Source organism: Eptesicus fuscus, chromosome 5 (genome assembly GCF_027574615.1).
Source record: "Eptesicus fuscus isolate TK198812 chromosome 5, DD_ASM_mEF_20220401, whole genome shotgun sequence".
Classification (NCBI taxonomy): domain Eukaryota; kingdom Metazoa; phylum Chordata; class Mammalia; order Chiroptera; family Vespertilionidae; genus Eptesicus; species Eptesicus fuscus.
Genome location: NC_072477.1, coordinates 29,201,745 through 29,219,259, shown reverse-complemented (window position 1 = coordinate 29,219,259; position 17,515 = coordinate 29,201,745). Strand labels below are relative to the sequence as shown.

The 17,515-nt window shown below is 40.2% G+C and overlaps 1 protein-coding gene across 2 annotated transcripts in view; it reads left to right on the top strand.

Annotated features, from left to right (window-relative positions):
- FUT8 (fucosyltransferase 8) overlaps window positions 1-17,515 on the top strand; it is a 214,005-nt gene that overhangs the window by 128,538 nt on the left and 67,952 nt on the right. For both annotated transcript variants that reach the window (XM_028141574.2, XM_028141569.2), the window contains exons 5-6: window positions 6,085-6,200; window positions 6,318-6,480. In XM_028141574.2, coding sequence (XP_027997375.1) covers window positions 6,085-6,200; window positions 6,318-6,480 — 279 coding nt within the window. The remainder of the gene's footprint in view (window positions 1-6,084; window positions 6,201-6,317; window positions 6,481-17,515) is intronic.

Below are 17,515 nucleotides of genomic sequence, written 5' to 3'. Positions count from 1 at the left end.
TACATTTATTTTATTTTTTAGGTTTTTATTATTGATAGGATTACAGATATCTCCCATTTCACCCCCTTTAGTCCCCCTTCTTCCAAGGCCCCCCCCCCAGGTTTCACTACCCTATTGCCTGTAACATTGGACTATGCATATCTATATATATATAAAACCCTAATACGCAAATAGACTAAATGGCATAAAACCGAACAATCGGTCGCTATGATTGTGCGCTGACCACTAGGGGGTGCGCACGGAACATGGCAGGCATTGGCAGAAGTGGCAGAGCACGGAACATGGCAGGCATCTGCTGTGGTGGGATGGTGGAGCAGGTGAGCAGGGGTGCCAGACCAAGGTGGGGCCCTGGTCACTGTCATCAGGGCGAGTATCTGGTGGTTACTGAAAATTCTTTGCTCCTGTACACCACGATCCCGCCGGGCGCTCGCACCTGCTGATGGAGCTGGAGCCACTGCTCACACCCGCTGCTGGTGCCCAGCGCCGGCCCCGATTGCCCCTCAGGGCTTCTCCACCTCCCCCTGTTTCTGAGGGGTGATTGGGGCCAGCAGCCACCACTTGCAACCCCTGCCAGTGACCACCACGCTCGCACCCACTGCTGGTGCTGGCCCCGCTCGCACCCACTGCTGGCGCCAGCCACAATCGCTCCACGGTGTGCGATGGCGGGAGTGGGCTGCTGGCAGACAAAGGATCGGGGACTGTGACGGGGGCACGGATAATAGGCTGAGACCCGCCCCTGTGCCCACCGCAACCTTGCGGCCCACAGTTTCTTTCAAGGTGCACGAATTTGTGCACTGGGCCCCTAGTCTATATAATAAAAGCCTAAGCAACCTTTACGGTGGAACGACCAGAACAACCAGTCACTATGATGTACACTGACCACCAGGGGCCAGACGCTCAATGCAGGAGTTGCCCACAGGGAGAGCTCTGCTCGGCCAGAAGCCGGGCTCATGGCTGGCGAGCGCAACGGTGGTGGCAGGAGCCTGCCTCCACGGCATTGCTAAGGAGCAGTGAGCTAAGCAGTAAGGAACCAGCAGACGAGTGGTAAGGAGGGAGGGGTCCCGGATTGCGAGAGGGCACAGGCCAGGCTGAGGGACACTCCCCCCCCCCACCAGTGCACGAATCTCGTGGATCGGGCCTCTAATCCTATATAATCAAGAGGTAATATGCAAATTAAACCTCACACCCTCACAAGATGACTGCCTATTACCAGGCTGCCAGGGGGATTAGTGAGGGACGACCAAATGCTTGTAATTGTTGGCCTTCAAACTTTTTTGTTGACCTGGACATTCTTTGTCTTTCACATCGAAATCATCACATTTAAAGTGTTTAAACCAGCGTTCACAAGTATCTTGAGATGGAGTATGTTCAACATAAGCTTCCCGAAGTATTCAGCAGTACTTTTCTTCAAAATAAAGTAATGAATTAAGACTTCCCACAAATGCTCTTTTTTTGTCACTAAATTCGACATTTTTTAAGTGTAAAAATATCTATGAGAGAGAATCATTGATCGGCTGCCTCCTGCACTGGGTATCTAACCCGCAACCTGGGCATGTGCCCTGACTGGGAATTGAACCCTGACCTCCTGGTTCATAGGTTGATGCCCAACCACTGAGCTATGCCAGTTGTTCTTAACTTTAAAAGGAATACTTCTGCTTATTTGAGCAATGGAATGTGATATTTACTATGAATTTTTTATAGATACTCTTTATCAAGTTAAGATTTTACTTACCTTCCATTCCTTGTTAAGTGTATTATAATAAATAAATTTTGTCAAATGATTTTTTTTCTGTTTCTATTGAGATTGTAATTTTATTTATTTTCTTTAATTTATTAAGACAATAAATTTACATTAATAGCTTTTCTAATCATAAACCAACCTGGTATTATTGGGGTAAAGTCTAGATAGTCATGATGTATTTTTAAAGCATTGCTATATTTATTAATATATCACTTATGATATTGAAAATAAGTTTTTAATTGAACTGACCTTTAATTTTCCTTTTCTTGATCTTATATACTAATTGCAGGAATGAAATTTTAGAAATTATTCTCTTTTTATATTTCCAAGAAAAACTTTATTCCGGTAGCTATTTTATGAAAATTTATAGAAGTCAGTACAGTCATGCTGGTCAGTACCATAAGCTGGGCTTTCAGGCTGCCCAGGGTCACTGTTTGGATTCCCAGGTCAGGCAGAGCCAGTGTCCATGAACCGCAGCAGGGCGAGGCTGCTGGTGTGGCTCTCTGCCTCAGTGGTGCTGTGGATGGACTTCAGAGTTGGCCACAGCCTCTGGTTGGGCAACCTAGTGAGGCAGAGGCTGAAGGCTATGTTCAACTGTACGGTAGTGCTGCTGGCTCGGCTTTCTGTCTGGAGGGGACTATAGCTCTGTGGCTGTCTTGGGTCCCTGGCTAGGTTTCCTTGTTAGGTTGGGCTGAGAGCTATGCTTCGCTGTTGCCTTGCTTTCCTGTTTTAGCAGGTCATAGGATGTGCTGTGTAGCCACATGGCATCTTTGGCCAGTTACTTGCTTCCCTACTTGTTGGGCTGTAGGATGTGCTACATGGTTGCCTTGCATCTCAGACCAGGCTTCCTCCTTCAGTGGGCTAGAGGCTGTGCTCTTTCAACAAGACAGCCTTCTGGCAGGTGACCCAAACCAGGCAGAATTGCCAGTTAAACTTCTTATCCAGTTGGGGCCACTGGCTCAGCTATGCAAATGATCAGAGCCACTAATTGGAATTTCCTCTGAGGCCCCACCTCTGGCAGGAACACAGTTTGCCAAGATCCCTGTACTTGTTGTGAGCTCCTCCCCCTTCTCTATCTCTAGCTGACTTTCCCAGTTATCTCCATGAGGCATACTTAGTGGGCCTCCCAGGAATCATCCAGAATGCTAGAGAAACTTGATGTCCAGCTTGCGCTCTCCTTTCTTACCAGAGAAACTGCAGGCCCAGGGGGACCTCCTCCATGCAGCACTGCGCTGACCTGGGGGAGGAGCAATGTGGGCAAAGTGAAGCTGCTCCTCCTTCCCTTCTTAATGCTGTTTTCCTCGGGTTTTGTAGTCCAAGGGATTGCTTTAGCCTTACCCCTGTGTGCTGGGATCTTTACAAAGGTATTGTGTCTATGAATAGTTGCTAGTTGCTCTTCCCCTGAGAGGGAACCACCTATTTGCCATCTATCTGACATCAGTTTCCTGGTTCAAGTTTTATCAAACTCTTGTGCCTAGATTTTCAGTTGTTTCAGGCATAATAGTATGATCTCTGTTATTGCATCTAGGTCAGAAGATGCTCTATATATTTTTTGCAGTGAGTATGATTAAAAAAAACAAAAAAAAACATAATTCTCTAAATATTCACATAGCGACTGTTCTTGCAGATTGACTCTTCTAATTGGGGTTTGGAAAAAATGGTCCTATGCATTTTTTTTTTTTACATTGAAATTTCCATTATTTTTTAATCTACAGTTTATCCATAGTTGGATTAGATTATTGTATATACTAATGTAATATAAATCACTGATGCATTTATGTTTTATTAGAATTAGATTATATTTAGTACTTAATGGAACACTGCTGAAAAGATCTTATGCTATTTTTCATGCTTGTTTTCCCCTCTTATTCCACCAATATATGAAGAAATGAGATAAAAAGGAGAACTTAGACCTATCTTTCTATTGCCTGAAATTTTGTATCACTAATTTGTGTTCTGGAAAAAAGGGCATCCTTGTCCTATGGCATATTGCTGCCAAAATAAATTTCCAGAGTTAATAGTTTTATTCTGTTTTAAAATTATTTCTTAGAAACCAGTCATCTAATTCAGAAAGAGAGGAAGGGCCAAGTTTTAAAAACTATATACTAGGAAATGCCTCATTTATAAATGTATACATATTTGTGCTCACAAATTGGGTAATTGTGCGCCTAACAACTCTATTCATTTTATCATTATTCAATTTGTGTGTATAAAAATGAAGGCTTTTGCCGAAACCGGTTTGGCTCAGTGGATAGAGCGTCGGTCTGCGGACTGAGGGGTCCCAGGTTCGATTCCGGTCAAGGGCATGTACATTGGTTGCGGGCACATCCCTGGTAGGGGGTGTGCAGGAGGCAGCTGGTCGATGTTTCTCTCTCATCGATGTTTCTAGCTCTCTATCCCTCTCCCTTCCTCTGTGTAAAAAATCAATAAAATATATTTAAAAAAAATAAAATAAAAATGAAGGCTTTTTAAGTCAAGTTCTGTGGCCTGAGACACTCGTGATTGGGGCATGGTTATATTTCATATTTCTGTTCAGTGCTAATGCATGCAGTTTCATGGAAAATTATAGAATACCTTATTTACTCTGGTATAGCTATAACAAGGGGTTCTTTACTTAACATGTATTCTGAAATGGTATAAGTCAGTGGTCGACAAACTCATTAGTCAACAGAGCAGCAAACTGCGGCTCGAGAGCCGCATGTGGCTCACGAGCCGCAGTTTGCCGACCACTGGATAAGTAATTAAGAGTTAATTTGGCTTCATCTGTTTTATAAAACATGTTAGAAAAGCTATACAAAAATCTGTATTGGAGTCTTTGCATCAGAGGACTAAGTTGACATCTGAATTGAAGTTCTGCCAAGTATAACTTAAAAATTATGTTTCCTTAAAATGATTGTGATGGTTAAAATAGATATCCTAGACATTTTGATATTACAGCTCATCTCTAAAATGACTGAGCCCAGATACAGTAGTCCTGATTAAAGTTATTGACAGACACTGTGCTAAGTAAATAAGTTTTAGAAGAAAAATTAGTCATTATTTAGTCTAAACAATAATTTTGCAAAACTATACACACACACACACACACACACGCACACACACACATATATACGTATATATATATATACTAGTAGCCCTGCGCATGAATCCGTGTGCCAGTAGCTCTCCGCCTGCTGCCTTGCCCTCCTGTAGCTCCCCCCATACACCCTCCCCCCTCCCCCCTGCCGTAGCTTGCTGCCCTGCCCACTCCTGTAGCTCTCCGCTGCCCGCTTGTAGCTCACTGCCCCATCCTCCTGCTGATCCATGCTTCGCGGCGTAACGACCATTTGCATATTACATCTTTATTATCTTTATTATCTAGGATATGTATTAGTTTCCTATTGCTGCTGTAACAGATACCACAAACTTTGTGGTTTAAAACAATATAAATTTATTCTCTTACATTTGGGGGCAGGGAGCAGAAGTCTGAAATGAGTTTCACTAGGGCAAAACCAACCTTTTTAGCAGGGCCACAGTCTCTTTAGCAGGGCCACAGTCTCTTCAGCCTTTCTAACGCCGCGACCCTTTAATACAGTTCCTCATGTGGTGGTGACCCCCAACCATAAAATTATTTTTGTTGCTACTTCATAACTGTAATTTTGCTACTGTTAATGAATCATAATGTAAATATCTGTGTTTTCCGATGGTCTTAGGCTCTATAGCAGCGGTTCTCAACCTGTGGGTCACGACCCACAGGTTGAGAACCGCTAGAAGGGTTGCCTAAGACCATCGGAAAACACAGATATACTTCATCTTCTACTATTGTCTTACCCTATAAAACCAATACTTAGTAATATAAGGTCATGCGTTCATGAATTGGAGCACAGATTTACACAGCCTGATATTATGCTTAATTTAGAAATAATTTATATTTGGTATTTGAACATAGACACATGTTCAGATATGTACTTTTATATTTCCTTTAAACCTTTTCGTCACCCTCTCCTTCACCTTTGTTATTCTCAACACCAATGAAGGATTGACCACTTTGCCACTGATGGCAAAGTTTTTCTAAGCAATATGATAAGAGTTTTTTTTAGGAGAGAGTTCTAAAGGTTCCTTACGTCCTAGGAGATCTCAGAGCTAGATTATTTTTTGCTGTTATTGTTCAGTATCATTCCAGTGTTTACATTTTATTGTATACCTTTGGAGAGAAAATTTTACTTGGTACTCTAATATATTATATGGCTCAGTGACTTCTACAGTTTCTAATAAATATGTTTTAACATGTAACTTCATTAAGCATGTATTTTGTTGCATAATTTATAAGGTAGAGGTTTATATTTTTCTTTCCTGAACTACAGGATACCAGAAGGCCCCATTGATCAGGGGCCGGTTTCCGGAAGGATTCGTGCTTTAGAAGAGCAGCTTGTGAAGGCCAAAGAACAAATTGAAAATTATAAGAAACAAACTAGAAATGGTAGGTGATTATACAGTATATTTCTCTCCTCAGTATATTGATATTAGCACCAATAATTGAACATTTTCTTTCATCAAAATATTGGAAATGCTGATCCTCTCAATTCTTTGACTGCAGGTCTAGGGAAGGATCATGAAATTCTGAGGAGGAGGATTGAAAATGGAGCTAAAGAGCTTTGGTTTTTTCTACAAAGTGAATTGAAGAAATTAAAGAATTTAGAAGGAAATGAACTCCAAAGACATGTGGATGAATTTCTGTCAGATTTGGGGCATCATGAAAGGTACCCTTTTTACTTTACATTTCATTTGGGCTTTAGTAAAGATTATAATCTAAGAATGGGAAGCTGGAACTTTTGGTAATTTCCCTGTTGAATGGTAAATGATACCTACCATAGTTAGGAGTAGGAGAATACCTGAGATCTCAGAGGATAATAATTGCCAGATGTAGTTCATCAACTAAAAATATATCACGGGATGATATTATTTAAAATATATTTCTAGTCTGGCCCATTGTGACTCAATGGTTGAATATTGACCCATGAACCAGGAGATCAAAGTTCAATTCCTGGTCAGAGCACATTTCTGGGTTGTTGGCTCAATCCCCGCTAGAGGGTGTGCAGGAGAAAACCCATCAATGATTCTCTCTCATTATTGATGTTTCTATCTCTTTACTTCTCTCTTCCACTGTCTGAAATCAATGAAAATATATTTTAAAAGTAAATAAATAAAACATTTTTAGAAATCTCTATACCCTAAGTAAATTCTGAAGGTAGTGGTATCAGCCAACAATACTTTGGAAATCTTCCTGTAAATTTCCTTCATACACAATTGATATTTGAAGTGGAGTCTGCAGTTTTATATTATAACTAGAGGCCCGGTGCACGAAATTCATGCACAGGGGTGTGTGTGTCCCTCAGCCCAGCCTGCATGCTTTCTAATCTGGGACCCCTTGAGGGATGTCCGACTGCCCTCTCACAATCCAGGACTGCTGGCTCCCAACTGCTCGTCTGCCTGCCTTCCTAATTGCCCCTAACCTCTTCTGCCTGCCAGCCTGATCACCCCCTAACTGCTCCCCTGCCAGCCTGATTGCCCCTAACTGCCCTCCCCTTCAGGCTTGGTCACCCCTAACTGCCCTCCCCTTCCGGCTTGGTCACCCCTAACTGCCCTCCCCTGCAGGCCTGGGTCCCCCCAACTGCCCTCCCCTGCAGGCCTGGTCCCCCCCAACTGCTCTCCCCTGCAGGCCTGGGTCCCCCCCAACAGCCCTTCCCTGCAGGCCCAGTCGCCCCCAACTTCCCTCCTCTGCCAGCCTGGTCATCCCTAACTGCCCTCCCCTACAGGCATGATCTCCCCCAACTGCCCTTTCTTGCAGGCCTGGTCCCTCCCAACTGCCCTCCCCTGCTGGCCATCTTGTGGTGGCCATCTTGTGTTCACATGGGGGCAGCCATCTTGTGTGTTGGAGTGATGGTCAATTTGCATATTACTCTTTTATTAGATAGGATAATTGAAACTTTGTAGCCTTGAGCAGAGGCCAGGGCCGGCCAGGGCGGGTGGGAAGCTTGGCTTCCTCCATCGCCAGGGGCAATCCAAGCCTCCAGCTGGCTCCACCTCCGTGGCCACCGCAATCTTTGTTGGGATTTATTTATCTTTTATAATTGAAACTTTGTAGCCTTGAGCGGAGTCCAGGGCTGGCCAGGGCAGGGGGAAGCTTGGCTTCCTCCATTGCCGGGGACAACTCAACCTCCAGCTGGCTCCAGCTCCATGGCTGCCGCTATATTTGTTGGGTTAATTTGCATATTTGCTCCTGATTGGCTGGTGTGTGTGGCTTGTGGGCGTAGTGGAGGTACGGTCAATTTGCATGTTTCTCTTTTATTAGACAGGATATATTGTAACTCAGGCTGAGGCTGGCAATTGCTAGTATGTTTCTAATTCAGACATTAAAAACATTAAAATAGCCTCTTTTAAGGGTTTCTAATTAAAGATGAAGTTTTTTTATAAAAGGGATCATTCTGTTTCATTTAGTTGCTAGAAAGAAGAATCTGAAATCTGCCTAATTCTTCTGTTTGCACTTTTTTGAAAATATGCAGTTTATATTACACTAGAGGCCCGGGTGTGTGAAAATTCATGCACTGGAGAGGGGGGGGTCCCTCAGCCTGGCCTGCCCCTCTCACAGTCCAGGAGCCCTCAGGGATGGGAAGCAACACGTGATCAGGGGAAGGCAACGCCCCATCATACCTCTGCTGCTGCCACTGCTGGCAGCACAAGCCTTGGCTGGCCCTCGTTACCTGAGCCTCGGGTGGCCCTGGGTGGCTGGGCAGTTGCCATCTGAGGCTTGCCTGCACCTTGGGCCAGCCCTGGGTGGGAGGGGGGCTGAGGGGACTGGAGGACTCCGGAGGCAGGCGCGCGGAGTGACCGGGCCCACCCAGGGGTGGGCCCAGCCTTGCTGTGTGCCTGCTGCCCTGGTGGGGCTGAGGGGACTGGGTGCTGCCATCTTGTGACTGTGGGCACCACCATCTTTGAGGGTGTGATAGTCAATTAGCATATTCCCTCCTTACTGGCTGTGGGTGCTACCATCTTTGAGGGCGGGACAGTCAATTAGCATACTCCCTCCTTGTTGGCTGTGGGTACCGCCATCTTTGTGACAGCATGAGGGTCAATTAGCATATTCCCTCTTTATTAGATAGGATAGAAAAGAAAACATTTTGGTGCTGGTGTGTTTATGCAGAGCAAAATGTATCTGAGAATCATTATAAATACAGTGAAAGCTGTCCTTAGCCCTATTATATTTATGTTTATATTCCCAGTAGGATTGTAATGGCAATTACTGTCTCATTAGTGAACAATAAATGAAAAATTGTTCTATTAACACAACCTACCACTGTGAAGAGGAAAAGAGTTTTCCTATAACAATAAGATTCATATATATTAACATCATTAGCAATATTGCAGTGATTTTGAAATACTGATCTGCTGTTTTATTTAAGTGAAATTAAATAAAGTCTATCAGTTTATTTGAATCATTTTAACATTAATGAATCTACAAAAGTAAGACAGTTTGAAATCAAGGGACGTTGAATTATTATGCCATTGGATAGACCCTTTGAAATTTTTAGCCTAGTTTGCAATCAAGTAGTAGTTAGAGTGTTAGACCTAATTCTGCCCTTAATGCTTCTCTACCTTCAAGCTAATTCTGAGTACCAAGATTCTGTTCATTGGAGCTGTGTGTTTGCATGCTGTACTTATTGCAGTTTTATAGGGAAATCCAACTCTGAAGAGGATTTGAGTTTGGTAGACTATGGTATTTAAAGAAGAATTTTGATGGTTGACTTCTGATGGAATGTTTAAAGTTTGGGTGATTTAATTAAATTCCTTGAGAATTTAATTTTTATGTCTTTTCTAAATCAAAGTAATTATTTAAAGAATTGTTTTGTACATATATTTTGTTACCAAATGTAGAAACACCATACAAATGAAAAACGTTAGGCCCTGGATACTTAATGTATGGTAAATCAATGTTACATTTTTGTAAGTTGAATTATGATTCCTGACACTACCTTTTAGTATATGTTAAATAATAACATTGAACTAGATTAAATATTATAATAATACTGGAGGCCCGATGCACGAAAATTTGTGCAAGAGCCTTCCTTCCCCCGGCTGCCAGCACTGGCTTCCTGCTGGCACCCGGGACCTGGGCTGCTTCCCTCCTCGCAGGCACCTGGGACCCGGGTTGGCTTCCCTTAGGCCGCCTGAAGGCACCCAGGACCTGGGCTGGCTTCCCTCTGGCCCTGGCTTCGTCAGGAAGGACATCTGGAATGATGTCTGGTCTAATTAGCATATTACCCTTTTATTACTATAGATTTCGCAGAAAATAAAAATGGAAAGGTACCCAACGTACAAAGACCAATGTCTTTTACTGTCATTTGCAAAAATTATAATGAACTTGGGATACAACTTCACAGAGTAGTAATTTAACTCTAGGCAGCCAGATTAGAATGCAGTGGCACAAATAATGAGCAAAGCACCATCAAACACTAGAGAAATAACCTTTAATGAATGTTCAAGTACAGAAGATTTGTGTGTATATATATATATATATATATATATATATATATATATATAGATTATGCCATTTTACTGATAATTTTCAGGGTTTTTATGTGTAAGAATTAAGGCAGACATTTATGTTTGCCTCTGATGATTTACACAGAAATCTTTATTTCGTTTTTATACTTGCCCAAATGATAGTGTCTAGGTTGTCTCTGGACTGAAAGCTTATGTTCTCTGAGAAATCAGAGGTTAAGTTTATCAGTTTTCTTGTTCAGATTTCTCTATGAATCACTCATTTTTTTGTTCAAAAAGACATCAATTATAGGGGGAAAAATTAATGGCTTTTGTTTCTTCAGAAGGGGTTCTTTCTTTCTTTGGACTTTGTCTGATAGAAACACTGATTCTCTTTTTTTTCCTCTCTGAATCAACTTTATTGCAGCATAATTTATGTATGATAAAATGTGCATATTTTAGTCTATAGTTCTATTAGTTTTGACAAATGTTCACAGTTTTGGAACCACCACCCTAGTCAAGATTCAGAACATTGCTACTGCCCCAAGAAATTTCATCATGCTCCTTTGTAATCAGCACCTCCCCCCCACCATTCCCTGGCAGTAACCAGATCTGTTTCCTGTCCCTATAATTTTGCCTTTTAAGAATTTTATATAAATGCAATCATACACTATGTAGTTTTTGAGTGTGGTTTCTTTCACTTGGCATAATGCATTTGATATTCATGCATGTTGTTTTTGTGTATTGTTAGTAGATTTCTTTTTATTGCTAAGTAATATTTCATTGTATGGATATATCACAGCAGATCCATTTACCAGTTGAAGGGCATTTGGGTTGTTTTCCATTTTTTGGTGATTATGAGTACAGCCACTATAAAAATACCACACATATTTTTCTGGAAACATGTTTTTATTTATTTTGGGTTAATATCTAGGAGTGGGCTTGATTGGTCGAAAGTTGAATGTATGTTTAATTTTATAAGATACTGCTAAACTGTTTTCCAAAGTGATGGCACTATTTTGCAGTCACCAGCAATGTTTAAGAGTTCCAGTTGCTCTGTATTTTTGTCTGCACTTGGTATTCTCAGTTTTTACATTACCCTTACCCCTTACTACCATTCTGATAGCTGTATAGTGGTATGTCATTGTGATTTTAATTTGCATTTTCTTATTAATGATGTTGGGCATCTTTTAATGTGTTTATTTGCCATACATCTATCATCTTGGTAAAGTGTTTATTTAAGTCACATGCTTAATTTGGGGGGGGGTGTTTGTTTTATTATTGAGCTTGAAGCATTCTTCATTTATTAATATATTAGAGGCCCGATGCACAAAATTTGTGCAAGAGTAGGCTTTTGCAGCCCCGGCTTCATCTGGAAGGTCATCCGGACTTTTGTTCCACTGTTCGGCTGTTCAGTCAATTTGCATATTATGCTTTTATTATTATAGACAAGTCTTATTGGTGCATTTTAGAAAGCTCATTTTGAGGGCCATGTGAAAGAAAGCCTGGTGCCAGGAAATTAGAAGAATTTTGCAGAAGTGCACATAAGTGATAATAAGCTTTTGGACCAGGGTAGTTGCAGTAGGGATAGAGAGAAAGAGATAAATGTGTGAAAAATAGAAGCTACCGGACTTGCTAACAGATCTGATGTGGAGAGATGGAGGAGTCAAAAGTAATTGAGGACTTGTATTTTGCTAGGAGAATAGCTTTCATAAATGGAGATTATTGTTTCTTGTGTACTAATTTGGCTTTTCTCTGTGACAAATCGTAATCCTCTCAGAACTGGAACTCCAGCTTAAACATCTTCTCTATCCCACAGTGCTAAGCACTCACATATTTAGTTAAGAGTTCATTAAACTCTGTCTTTTTTATTGGTAGGAAGGCATGTATGTGCATTCTTTGACTGATTATTCCATATTCTACTTTGGCTTTTTTGTAAAAAACAAAATCTTGTTCCATTGAAGGATTTATGAAAATTATTTAACTAAAGAAAATTATGTAATTGAGGTAAAAATATTCTCCAGCAATTGAGATTCCTGAGTTGTGAAGAACAAGTCATAGGAGAAAAACCATTTGTCCTGAATAAACCTGAAAGCTCTAGTTAGTTTCAACAGTGGGTTCTACAAAAGAGAGTATTTGTTAGAAGTTCACTAGTGTATAGAGGAGGAAATAGAGGGGGATCATCCTGATAGGAAGCATGGGATTAGAAGAAACCTGACATTGAAGGATTTTCTGTATTAGATACTCTTGACTTCATGTTTGACTCACTTTGGAGGACTTAGTGATTTCTGTATTTAAAAGTAGTCTTAAGACACAGTTACACATGAATCCCTAAAATTAACAGTGTTTCTGATTTGGAGTGTAATTCTTATGCTAAGCAATGGAGAACGGACTTTATTTTAATTGAATGTGCATGTTAAAAAATATTGTTACTGCCCGGCTGGTGTTGCTCAGTGGTTGAGTGTTAACCTGTGAACCTGGATGTCACAGTTCAATTCCCAGTCAGGGCACATGCCTGGGTTGTAGACTCGATCCCCAGTGTGGGGCCTGTGCGAGGCAGCGGATCAATGATTCTCTCTCATCGTTGACATTTCCGTCTCGCTACTTCTCCCTTCCTCTATAAAAATAAATAAAAATATATTTAAAATATACATATATATATTGTTACTGAATATATCTAATCACTCATTTACAGTTCATGTGACATTAACTTTAATAAGTATCAGTTACTTCATTTTGGGATTTTCTTGCTTGAATTACATCTGTTTGGTGCTGGCCCTCAGGGAATTTCTCTCTAACATTTTGAATCAGGTATAAGCAAAACATCAGTGGCATAACTGAGATAGAGTAGGACATTTAAGAGAAGTTTTGTGAATATTTAAAATATAAAAATAGGAAATTTAACAGAAAATACAAAGAACATAAATGTAGCCCAGCTTTTGAAATAAGAGGATTTGTTGCCTGGCATAGCTGGCTTGCTGTCAGAGGCATAGATTCTGTTCTGTTCTACCATTGTTTTCAGACACCTGCACTGTACCCTCAACTGACTAGAGCTAGTCTGCTGGTACTTTGCCTGAGTTTGTATTTCCCAGGCTTTGACCTGGCCTCATACCAGGCTTTTAGATTTACCATCCACCTTCTAAATTTTTTGTATCTTCATAGTCAAAACCAAGATAGCAAGATTTCCAGCTTTTGGGTCACTTTTAGGAGATTTGATTTCAGAGTGGAGTCACTGAAAACCAAGTAGATTTGTTTTCAGTTACTATGTTTCCCAATAATGGGCCAAAACTGAAACTTTCTGTTTGACTATTCTCACGTCTTTGTCCAAAAGATGATAAACTGTGCAGGATGGTAACTTCTAAATCATTATTGAATCTTCCAAGAACTAGTTTGAATTTGATGTCATTTTCTGGGCTTGTCTTCCTTACATGATCTCCAATGGGGAGTCCAAGAAAAAAAATACTTGAAAGCAAACTTAATTTTAGTTGACTGTTGTGTTTTTTTCATTTGTATGTTTTGTTTGCTTGTTTGTTTTTGGTGTTTGGCTTTCTAGTTATAAGCTTGGCTGTTCCACTTTCTAGACAGATTGGGATGGATATGAATAATTGCCAAGGCTTAGTACTGATGTAACTTGGTAAAAACATTCACTTTTATGTTTTCACTGTTCTAATTTATTAAAAAATACAGAGATGGGCTTTCATTCCCAATGGTAAAGGGATGGATTGACTACTACAGTATGAAAGCATAAACTATGCCAACTTGTATATTTCAAAGAATTTTTCTCTCCAAATTAGATCTAAAGTAGTTTTAACCTGTTTGAGGCTATATGATTATTATTGTCAATGAAATGTAGTGCTATTTGTCTTATGTTTATGTATATGTTTAATGCTGGTAGATTTTTAAAAATATATATATTTTATGGATTTTTTTTACAGAGAGGAAGGGAGAGGGATAGAGAGTTAGAAACATCAATGAGAGAGAAATATTGATCAGCTGCCTCCTGCACACGTCCTACTGGGGATGTGCCTGCAACCAAGGTACATGCCCTTGACCGGAATCGAACCTGGGACCCTTCAGTCCACAGGCCGACGCTCTATCCACTGAGCCAAACCGGTCAGGGCTATACTGGTTATTTATCCCACTTTACTACAGAAAGAAACAATATTGCCATTTAAAGTTGAGATTTACAACATGTTTTGTGATCACTTCTATTGTATGGATAGGAAAAAGCAAATGACCACATTTGGATATGATGAAATCCATGAGCTATAAATAATAATGAGTGTGATGAGAATGGTAGGAAAAAGACTTATAAAAAAGACTGCTTATGTGTTTCCATGATCAACTCACACAGTTTCTTGTGGGTGATGACTTTTCCCCCAGTAACTGGAGGCTACATAATAGTTCATAGGAGCCTCAGTTTTGTAATTTGGAAAAACTTAAAAGTTGAACCTCTGTTCAGTGTATGTGTAAGACTACAAGTTAATTTCTTAAGGAAGCAGTAAGTTGTAGGTTTGTGTTTTTTTTCCAACTAAAATTTTTTTATAAAAAGAAAATGTTTTGTATCTTAGGTGAGAGTAAGAAATATTAAAAAGATAAAATACCAAGTATCTTGCCCTGTTTAAAAGGGTGCACATGGAAATAGTAAAGCTGTGAAGTATCCTGTGTGTGGATAATATTGACACATTAAACAGACGCCTAAAAGGCTTCATAACACATGACCCTATTGTCCTAAACGTTGTGAAAGCTGTTCTACTGTAAGTTGGGTGAATATTCTAAAGTGTGGCTATGATTCTTAATTTTATATTAATAGTTTTGCTTTATTCAAAGGGCCTGTTATCAAGTGTTCTCTGTTAATTGTATATAGTTCTAGTGGTTTTCTATGATAGTGAATAAGACTTTAGTTTTCCTGCGGTGAAGAGTGTTTTGTTACTAAATGGTTTAACATCTAGTTAAGTAGTAGGAGTAAAAGAGAACTGGGACTATGTCACGTATGCTTAGATAAGTTGCAGTTGTTGAGGGCTGGTTTCATCATCTGCTAAATGAGTCCTCGCTGATCAATCTCCTTCAGGGTATATAAGGCAGTGGGTTTTGGATTATTTTTCTGACTGGCTTTCCACATATTACTGTCACATCCAATGGGTCCTTCCTTTTAGTTCTGGAATTATTAGTAGGTACTCTTTACAAACAAGATTAAAAACTCTGAAACAACTCTGAGGCATCCTAACTATATAAAAGCCTACTATGTGAATTGTTCGACTGGGAGTTCGATTGCTTGCTATTACATGTGCTGACCACCAGGGGGCGGCACGCAACATGGCAGGCTTTGGCAACGCAGGGGTGGCAGTGGAGGCACTGCCAGCCCCAATGGGCCCCAATGAGAGCAGGACCATGGCGGGATGGTGTAGCAGGTGATGGGGCGGTGCCAGGCCACAGCGGGGTGCCAGGCGGGGCTGCCAGGCTGGGGGCATGAGCTGAGGCTGTGAGCCTCGGGGTGCGAGCTGGGGCCGATCCCCACAGGCCACCCCAAGGGACCCCACCTGTGCACGAATTTGTGCACTGGCCTCTAGTTCTAGTATAAATAGTAATGACTTTGTCTGTATAGGCTGTTATAATAATAATACCAAATACTTATACACTACAAAAATTTATTTCTCAGTTTTGTTTGGAGTCTGGGAAGTCTAAAAACTAGGCACCAGAAAATTCTGGAGGCTGGTGAGGGCCCTCTTTCTGGTTCATCCACAGCACAGTGCCTTCTCATTGTGTCCTCACGTGGTAGGAGAGGCTGAAGAGTTCAGTTGGGTCTCTTTTATAAGAGCATTAATCCCATTCACAAGGGTTCTAACCTCATGACCTAAGCACTTCCCAAAGACCTTGCCTTTTAACCTTTTGCACTCGGATGTCGAGTGTGACTCGACACGGTTAGCATTGGTAGCAGCTCTTTTTATACTCTTTGAATGTATCAATAATTTGAAATATAAAAATATCCAAATAAATAAGTTTGTATGAAAAAGAAACTCCAGTTTTTTATTCTACTGCTGCGCTTTGTAAAATCTGGGGTATTTAAAAAATTCAATCCCGAGTAGAATAAAGGAATCGAGAAAAAAGCAAGTGAGTGCAAAGGGTTAATACTATGATATTAGGTTTTAGCCTTTTTTAAGATATGAATTTTGGGGGGAGACACAGATATTCAGTCTATAGCTAATAGCCACCAAATATATTACTACTTTGTATGTATTAACATTAATCATTTTACTATACTTATTTTAAAATGAAGTAACTTAGTCTCAGAGATGTCGAAATAACTTTCCTAGGACACAGAGTCAGTTAAGAGGCAGAGCCAAAATTGGGAAATAGGTCTGCCCAGCTCCCAGTGCTCTTTCTCTCCTGATTCTGCAGTTACATTGAACAGAGCCCACGTTTTTGTACTCCTGACCCCATACATTGGTGTTTGTTAGTGCAGCCGTTAAAAGCCTGAATTTCAGAATCACACTGCTTGGATTTGAATTCCCACTCTTTGTCTCTGAACTTTGTGATTTTGAGCAAATTCTTTAATCTCTTAGTGCCTTATAAATTCCTTATCTAATTTATAAGGCAGCTGTGAAGATTACATGAAATAATGTAAAGCACCTAAAATAGATATCTGGCCCATAGTAAGAGCTCAATACCTGTTAATTGTTGTTCTTATTATTTAACATTACATCTATTTTCTCTAAGTATTTTTTGAACCTCCAGCTAATGCTTTATGCTTTTTACTTAATATCATTTTATAGGTGATTTCTAGAAGTGTATGTATGATAAACTTTATTTATATATATACTTTTCTGACAAATAGAAATACATTTTTAACTTTATAATTTTCACAAGCAAAAAACACATCCTTATAAGCATTCCTTGAACAGCAGAGTTAACACAAAGTTTGGAGAAAAGTGTAGAGAAGGGATGAGGCTGGAGCTGTAACTAGTTAAAGATAACTCCCCAAACTTTTCTACCACAAAATTGGATTTGTAAAAGGTAAAAAAATTATCAATTGTCTCATTAAAATTCTTAAAATTTTTCTTTGCTACAGTTTTATTCACTATCTAGTCAAAGATACCTACTGGTGCTAAACGTTTTCTATGTGGCTGGTTCTATTCTAAATGATGATTTTAAAGAAAACAGTTTAAATAAACATCCCTGCTCTCATTGGGCTTAAATTTTAGTAGGGGAATAAAGATAAAATAAAGAAGTAACAGTGTATATTAGAAGATGATAATT